Genomic DNA, 9,366 nt, shown 5'->3' on the forward strand with positions numbered 1-9,366 from the left:
ATTTCCAGTGTAGGGAGATGAGGATGGGGCTCCTTTATGGTGTACATAGGTGTGTAACGTATCATTCAACGACAAAGAATGCTCAGATATGCAGCCCAAGGTGTTCCCTATCGTTAGATCTACGCTATAAAGGATCTCAATCAATGACCAAGACTCATGATCTGATACCCCATTGATAATAAGATCCCATGTGGAGGAGATCACCAAATAGACGAGGTTCCAGAATCGTCTTCTACAAGTGTAAGGTGTATGTATAGTGTAGGTGGGCGGAGCCTTTCAAAATGACCCGTTTGCCTACACTTTTGTCTAATCTAATAAAGGCAATTCACCCACATAAAGTTTGTTGAACAAGAGAGCGTTACATATTCCCAATTTTAGAGATTACACTTGGCAAAAACCACGTACCAAGCATTGAAAGCATTCAATTAATTAGCCCAACTACCTAACATCTCCTATGACAGACACAGACACAGACACAGACACCCACGCTGCTCAACTCCTTGACTCACTCATTCTCTTTACACCTTTCTCTATATAAACAAACACCAATGGAGGAGTTCTCCATTGCATCCTACAAAGACTAAAGACTAAAGTAAGAGAGTGGGTTAGAGCGGAGCAAGTGTGTTAGCTATGGCCAATTCCGGTGTTATGAAGCTTGTGTGCCTTGTTCTGGCCTGTATGGTTGTGGCAGCTCCTCTTGCCGAAGCTGCCATCACATGTGGGCAGGTGGTGTCCAAGTTGGCTCCATGCCTCACTTACCTTCGCAGTGGTGGCGCGGTGCCTGGGACTTGCTGCAATGCCGTGAAAAACCTCAACAACTCCGCTAAAACCACTCCTGACCGTCAGACAGCTTGTGGTTGCCTCAAAAACGCCTACAATTCCATTTCCGGCATCAACGCCGCCTATGCTGGTGGTCTTCCTGCCAAATGTGGTGTCAACCTTCCCTACAAGATCAGCCCCTCCATCAACTGCGCCACGTATACCCTCTCTCTCTATAACTTTTGAACTATTGATGCTTAATTGGGTGGAAAGTGTTAACCATAGAACTCTTAAATTAGAGAATTTGGTAACTACTACTTTGAAGCTGACAAATGATTTTTTTTTTTTTGTTATGTTTGCAGGGTGAGGTGAGCTGAGGTTGATGTGTGATGAGGGCTTGAAGAAAGAAGATAAATATGTTGAGAAGCCCTATCTATCAGTGGAAGGGGAATGTCAGTTTGAATGTTTTTGTGATCATCAGTATTAGTAGTAGTAAAATATATAACAGCACCTAAGTTGTATCTTACCTTATGGTAGCTGTATGGAATAATATGAGCTATAGGCTCCTTTGTTTTATATATTTTCTGCCCTTGTGAGGTCAGTTCCTCTTCTATTTCTTTCAGAATCTCAAACATCAACTCCACCCCACAACAAAATAATATATAAATTATGAAGCATTCTTAAGGCTAACCTTCAAGAAAACCAAAGAAGTAATATTATACATATAGTTAATGACCTTGCCTAGCCTGAATTGGTAAAATTGGGGCTAGCAAGGTCAATTAGGGTCGGACTTGATTGGGTTAAGCCCAAGAGGGTTAGGCTTGGGTTGAAATATCTTAGCTGGACTTCAGGTTTGGTTGGGCTTTAGCTAGGTTGCTCTATAGGGATCAAGTAGTGGGTTGAGATTTAAAAAAAAAAATTGATTCAATTGTGACCTTCAATTCATGGCAGATAACTGCAAGACCACAGGACCAGCGACATGAAGCTCTCTGCCCCTAATCTACTTAATGAAGAGACTTGCGAAGATGATCTGAGATTAAATTTTGTTGAGATACATCTTGATTTTCCACCAAGTAAGAAATATGAGAAAAAGAACCCTTTTGATCCGGCGTAGTGTAGGAAATGCTCAGCCACATGGGAATATGAAGAGACTTCTACCTGTATTTCATTGACCCATGAGCCAGTATAGTTTTTTTGCCCATGAAATATTTTTGTTAACTGTCCAAATGTTGTCTAAAATTGAACTCAACCATGTCACATGTGGTGTAATAATTTTAGTCTATTTTCCTGAAAAAAGCTTTATATGTTTTAAGAATGGTGGAAATCTCTAACACGGTGGAGAGATTTTATTTTCCAAGCACTGAATTTTTATCCGATTGTCATGCACTGCACGACTTGAGGATGACCTTAAATCAATTCTTCATTAAAAGGCACCCTTAATGAAATACAATTGGAACAATTATTATCACTCTATACTTAGCCTATATTTAATAATACTCCCTATCTTAAACTTTGTTTATGATTCCCTCAAAATGGTGAATTTTTATCTCCTTTTCTTCCCTATTTTTTTAAAAGATTAAAAAGCCCTTTTTATCAAATCGGTTCTTATCTTTTCCTTTATTTTTTTATTCAATTTACCCTTTTTTTCCCCCTTTAATTTTTTGTTCAATCTCCTAGTCCTACTTTTCCTTCTTCAGTGAGAATCGGTGTGATTCATCCAAATCAATTTTGATACAAATCCGTCCATCTCATTCTGCTTTTTAAAGTCTGGCTCGGGCCCCTTGTTGTCGGTGCAACAAATATAAGTACGGAGAGAACCAGATTTTTTTTTTCTTCATATGTTAGCTTTAGTTGTTGGTTAGTAACTTGAGTTCGGGGGTAAAAATTATGTAGCCTTATCCCGAAAATGTTAAGAGGTTATTTCGACAGCTTGACCATCGGGTCGTAACATTCATACATTATCTTATCGTGTGTTATGAATTTAAATTCATAGCTTTGGTTCACTCACTCTTTCTTCGTACCAGAATGCAATAAAAAGCATACCACCTTAATTAAAAAGTTATGAAAGCGGTCAAAAATCTTCCAAGTGGAAGACTGGATGGGAAGTCAAATTTTTGTGGACAAGTAGACTCCGAGGTCTTACACACAAAATTTCCTAAATAGAGTTTGCGGAGTGATAAAGTAGAACTATGAGAATTCAGGACTATGGGAGAGTGTAAGTAGTAGTCGAAGTGGATAGGTATATATGGACATATGGAGGTATTTGTGTGAATTTAAGTCAAAATTGACATTTTGCTAATCTAGACCATGCCCAGCCTATCTACACGACAGTTGAGATAGGCCCAAATTTGTGAACAGATAAAACCCATATTCCTCTCTGACAAGTAAAGTTTCTACATGTTTGGAGGTCACAAAACACTAGAGTAGAGGATGAAAATGGAAAAACGCATAATATAGTTGGAGAACCAAAAGTATGCATGGATGAGGATGCATGTCATACATGAGATGATATTTAATTAAGGGTAAACTAGGCTCTAACACTCTCCGTTTTATATCATGTACTATCTATCCTATTGCACTAGTGCCACACCTTCCTTTCATGTGGCACAATGTAAATGAATATAAATTATTTTGATAAGCTTATCAAAGTAGGTTTGGATTAGCTCCCACGTGGAGAGAGGCGTTACCCTCCTCACATAGGATATCCAAATCACGAGTGTTAGGATTTAAAATGTAACCGCAAGCGTACAGATCAGTGTAGCTATGGGTCGGAACACAGGGAGAGCAACCACTTTATTTTTTTGCTTCTTTTAATAATGTGAAAGTGAACGATTAATAATGATTGTGATCTAATTTTAACTACCATCCTAAACATATGTATCTAAAATAATATCCTAACCATTCATCATCTAAGAATTTAAATACGCAAGCCACGCAATTTGAATTAAATAAATAAATAACTCAAAATAAATACCCCACACAATTAAAAAGCAATGAAGCAAAGAAAAAAAAATGCTGAAATAAAAATAGAGTAAAAGAAAGGGGATAAAGCTAGAGAGAGGTTCACAAGTAGATTTCTTTACTTAGCCCGAGGAATGAATCATAATATGAGTTTTCCTACTTGACCAAAGAGTCACTCTTACAAGGGTTACTCTACTTGGTTTTAGGGAAAGAGAGACAATTAAGATAAAAATAATAAAATGATGGTTCTATAGTTAGGAGGGGCAAAACCAACACATACACTAGCCATGAACCTTAGGGGAAAGGAGAAGCAATAGTGTAATGACTGAAATTAAAATCCTAAATTAAAAAAGAAAGGGTAGTCAGAAGAGGGAATGAGAGGGGGGAGAGAAGACTATTGAAGAAGCCTATCTACCTGAATCAATGCTTGAACTTGAAAGCTTGGGTGATTTGAGATACTGCCAACCCTAAAAACCAGATCTGAAATGAATCAAATCTGAAATTTCTAGGCCTGGAGAAAACAGATCTTGAAAAAAAAAAAACTGAACTTGAAAAAAAGAAATGCTCCACGGCTCGTGATCTTGTCACCTAGATCTAAGCCTAGAACTATAAATTTAAAAATTACAACTCAATTGTATAAATCATAAACATAAAAGACTGAATAAAAATAAAAGAGTGCTTGCAGTAATTGAAATAAAAAACTATTACAAAAGTGATTAAAGAAAAAATAAAGAAGAACTAAAACTAAGAGAGAGAGAGAGAGAGAGAGAGAGAGAGGGGGAGAGAGGGCAGCTAAAAAAAACCCTAGAAGAAGAATGAAGTATCCCCCCTCCTCTTACATGAGTTGTATTTATAGGGAGGTAGAATAACAAATTTCTCTTTCCTAAAAGGGGAAAACCCACAATTGACAGTGAGATCTTTTGAGACCAAAAGTGCTAAGGTGGAGGAGAGAGGAGAGAGAAGAGGGAAATAAACTTGGAAAATCTTTCTATAATTTTTTTTTACTTATTTTCTTTCCTTTTTTATTTATTTATTTTTCTCTTCTTTTACTCCCTCTCTTCAAATCTTGCGCATAACCCTTGTTGGCCGATTTTTCTTTTCTTTTCTTTGGACGATTTTCCTTCTTACTTTATGTGATTTGGACAATCTTTTGGTGATGATGTGGATGAGAGAAAAGATTTGAACAAGATTTATTTCTCCATTTATTTCACACATAAATGTGCTCATCAACAAGTCAACTCAATTAATGCATCATTGACTCGTGATCTAATATCCTATAGATAGTGGATCACATGTGAAGAGTGATGGAATTTATAGCATCATAATTCCTAATTATATTAAAGGATCTTTCCTAATCATATTAAAGGATCTTGCTAATATACTATGAACCGTTTTAATACAAGAGGGGAAAACGGCATATCCGTTCACTGTCGATAGCTTGTTTTCAGCGGAGTTTGATGCAGTCATTGATGTCATCCTTGCATGAATGGACAATCTTTTTCTTCTTCAATGGCGGTATGTTTCTCCCCTTAGTATTTTCTCAATGCACTTCTCTAATGGGTGAGATTAGTATGTAACCATACAAGGATTAGTATGTAATCATACAAGGGGGGACCTAGTCTGCTTTAATAACATAATGCCCATCTATCGTTAAGGTATGCCAATTAATTAGAGAGCAAGTCTTCCCTATTTACAACCAAACTAATATGATGAATATCATTAATAAAATCAAAGATGATTGTCAATCAAATCAAATATTGGGTTTCCATAATGGAACATATTCAATGGTCAATTGGGACATATAAGGAAAATAAATCATACAAAGAAATCACCATAGATCACCACATGGGGAAGGGATCAAGTCTATCAAAGTAGCTGTAAGAATGACTTCTTGATAACAAATAAAAGAATGGCGTTGTACCGAAAATAAACACAAGTGCACCAAATATTTTCAAAATGAAAATTCCATACTGGTCTCACGAGGAACCCAAGAGGTATTCAAATCATGTGTCCGAACAATTAATACATCATCGATAGCATCGTAACATGATACTTATAAATGGTGGAATCCCATGTGAAGAAAATCTAGACTTAGCCTTATCGTCCTTTGTTAATCCTATCTCAAGTCCGAACTCTCATAACATCTCAGTTTCACTTCACCTTGCAACCATGACAAAAACCCTTTAGTTAATGGATGATTCACATTGAAGATTGAAATTCAAGAACCAAAATTAAATCCAGATAGACAAAGATGTGAAGAAGAAGGCATACTTGGAGCAATGAATGGTGGTGCTACTTGGAGCAGGTAGTTGAGGCAGGTAGTTGAGGCAGGCGTAGAGTTTACTGTCTACCACCGAGCATCTTATGGTATAAGCTTCCGCAAAGGGTGCAGCCACCACCGTGAATGCCATAACAAGGGACACTAGCTTCCCAACTCCAGATATGGCCATGGCTACCTACTATCTCTTCAACTATTAGACTCTCCTTCTTAGCTTAGTCTTATGGTTTTCCAGTTCCAAGTTGCACCTTTTATATATATATATATATATATATAGAGAGAGAGAGAGAGAGAGAGAGAGAGGATTTTTTATTTTTTTTAAACTAAATATGCTTCAAAGAAGCAATGAGTGCCTTGTGAGATAATATATATTGTTACCGTTAAAAAAAAAAAGATAGTATATGTTGATGGTTCTTGATACATGTGAGTGTCAAAATGGAGGTTGGATTGAGAAGACCAGTTTGAACTAAACTAAAATGACTAAAATTGAATGCGTTAAAATTAAAAAATAAAAAAAATAAAAAAATAAAAAAGAGGAAGGAAGATGCTCAATTGGATTAAAACCTAAAAATTTGACTGAACCCATAAAACCTAACAAACAATGATTTTATGTTATTTTTAATCGAATTATTTGTCATAAATGCTATGTTTGGTTGTAAGTGAAATAAAAGGGAAGGGAAGTGAAATTTTCATACTTAAAAAAGAAATATATGTAATCATTGCCAATGTAATTTTAACATTAACTTTTTTTTTTTGCTAAAGGTCAGCAAATTGTATTAAAAATAAAAGAATGAGAAGATACAAAACAACTTCAAATCATTCCATATTTGGTTATGAAGTTTTACTTTACTTTGCATCCAAAACCCTTCGTAATAATATGTAAAATAAAAATTACATGTAAAATATATCATTGCTAAATATGATTAAAAAAATTAAGTAGTTTATACAATCATATGGGGTAATGATTATAAACATTTCTTTTTAAAGTATGAAAATTTTACTTCCCTTCCCTTTAAATTCCCATTGCAGCCAATTGGAGCCAAATGCATTATTTTTCAAATATCACAAGAAGTTCTTTCATGTGGACATATGATATATCCATTCTGATAGTTGGAAAAATCATCTTTCATTATTACATAGATAACTATCATCAGGCAATGATATATCATTTTTTTTTTTTTTTGGTAAATAAGAATTGATATATTATCTTAGCGATCGGATTAGGGGATCAATATTACCATAATGCATGCATATATTAGTCAATCATTTTAGTTTTTATTGGTTTAAAAAATAAACCCAAACCAAAATTGAACCAAAACCGAATCAATCAATTTTAGTTTAAGAGATTGAGATTCTTATCAACTTAATAATCATGAACTCCTCCAAAGGAAAGAGTAATGCCTGTTAGTATAAGGCCAACCCCCAATGTAGGGAAATGAGTTACTCGGATCGGGCTCCTTTATAGCGCGCATAGGTGTGTAGTGCATCATCCAATGACCAAGAAAGCTCAGACATGCAACCTAAGGTGCCAAAGTGCAGCCTAACGCGCTCCTAATCATTGGATATACGCTACACGCCGATGTGTTGTACATAGGATCTCAAACCTGGGTTACCCTCCTCACATCGGATTCCATTATTCCGCATGTATTTTGACCACGAATCCAAATAATCAATATATCATTGACTCATGATCTGATACCCCATTGATAATGGGATCCAATGTAGAGAGATCACCAAAAGTAGAGAGGTTCCAGACTGTCTTCCACGAGTTAAAAGGTGTACATACGTGTAGGTGAACCGAGCTTTTCAAAATGACTAGTTTGCCTACACTTCTCTAATAAAGGCAATTCACCCACACAAGTTAGTTAAACAATTGAGTTACATATTCCTAATTTTAGAGATGATGCTTGGCAAAACCACGTACCAAGCATTGAAAGCGTTCAACCAATTAGCGCAACCACCTACATTCTCTCTCTCTCTCTCCCTCTACACCCTTCTCCATATAAACAAACACCGATGGAGTTCTCCATTGCATCCTACAAAGACTAAAGACTCGAGTAAGAGAGTGCTAGAGCAGAGCAAGTGTGAGCTATGGCCAATTCCGGTGTTATGAAGCTTGTGTGCCTTGTTCTGGCCTGTATGGTTGTGGCTGCTCCTGATGCCGTAGATGCTCTCACATGCGGGCAGGTGGTGTCAAAGTTGGCTCCATGCCTCACTTACCTTCGCAGGGGCGGCTCGGTGCCTGTGACTTGCTGCATTGCCGTGAGATCCCTCAACGCCGCCGCTAAAACCACTCCTGAACGTCGGACCACTTGTGGGTGCCTCAAAAACGCCTATAAATCCGTTCGTGGCATCAACGTCGCCATTGTTGGTGGTCTTCCTGGCAAATGTGGTGTCAACCCTCCCTACAAGATCAGCCCCTCCATCGACTGCTCCAAGTATACCCCCTCTCTCTCTCTCTCTCTCTCTCTCTCTCTCTCTAACCTTTGAATTATTGATGCTTAATTGGGTGGAAAGTTGTAATCATAGAACTCTTAAATTAGAGAATTTGGTAATGGGTTACTACTACTTTAAAGCTGACAAATGGGTGTTTTTTTGTTATGTTTGCAGGGTGAGGTGAGCTGAGGTTGATGTGTGATGAGGGCTTGAAGAAAGAAGATAAATAACTATGTTGAGAAGCCCTTTCAGTGGAGGTGGAATGTCAGTTTGAATGTTTTTGTGATCATCAGTAGTAGTAGCAGCAGCAGCAGTAGTAGTAGTAAGATATATATCATATCAGATCATACTACTATATAAAAGTACGTACTCCCTGTCTTTGGTATACTTTTTTCGAAATGACCAAAAAACCATTTACATCTACCAAAAAAATTCCCAAATGACCAAAAAACACCCGAAAAAATCCTTAAATGATCAAAATCCCCTCAAAATTGAATATGAAACAAATATCATAATAAACTCTCTATAATTCTCTCTCTCTCTTTCTCTCTCTCTCTCTAAACGTGGAGGAGAAAGGGGGGAGAGTGGAGTATTAAAAAGACATATAATTACAAACCCTAAACCCACTCATCCTCTTACCTCTAAAAATGAAAGATAAATTAAATAATAATAATAAACTCTATAATTCTCACTCTCTCCCTCTCTAAACGTGGAGGAGAAAAGGGGAGAGTGGAGAGAAAAATAGAGAGAATTATGGTGAATAGGGATGGAATGAACAATTATGGAGAGAGATATACCAACAAAAAAAGAAGTTAATAATAATAAACTCTCCATAATTCTCTATTTCTCTCTCTCTCTCAAAAAAAATGAGAGAATAATAATTAATTATAATTATTAATTAATTAAATATTAAAAAGGATTAAAAAAATGCA

General features: G+C 36.4%; 1 protein-coding gene across 3 annotated transcripts; it reads left to right on the forward strand.

Annotated features, from left to right (window-relative positions):
- Positions 1-538: 538 nt before the first annotated feature.
- LOC122080834 (non-specific lipid-transfer protein 1-like) lies at positions 539-8,657 on the forward strand. Of its 3 annotated transcripts, none has more exons than XM_042647699.1 (2): positions 539-977; positions 8,609-8,657. In XM_042647699.1, exons 1-2 carry the CDS (start codon positions 631-633, stop codon positions 8,616-8,618), a joined length of 357 nt encoding a protein of 118 aa, XP_042503633.1. In that variant the 5' UTR covers positions 539-630; the 3' UTR covers positions 8,619-8,657. The 3 variants fall into 3 exon arrangements, with proteins under 3 accessions (XP_042503633.1, XP_042503632.1, XP_042503634.1); XM_042647698.1 differs by lacking the exon at positions 8,609-8,657 and adding an exon at positions 1,122-1,337 and having other exon boundaries at positions 543-977; XM_042647700.1 differs by lacking the exon at positions 539-977 and adding an exon at positions 8,052-8,436.
- The last annotated feature ends 709 nt before the right edge of the window (positions 8,658-9,366 follow it).

The sequence above is a fragment of the Macadamia integrifolia genome, chromosome 6 (assembly GCF_013358625.1).
Source record: "Macadamia integrifolia cultivar HAES 741 chromosome 6, SCU_Mint_v3, whole genome shotgun sequence".
Lineage (NCBI taxonomy): Eukaryota > Viridiplantae > Streptophyta > Magnoliopsida > Proteales > Proteaceae > Macadamia > Macadamia integrifolia.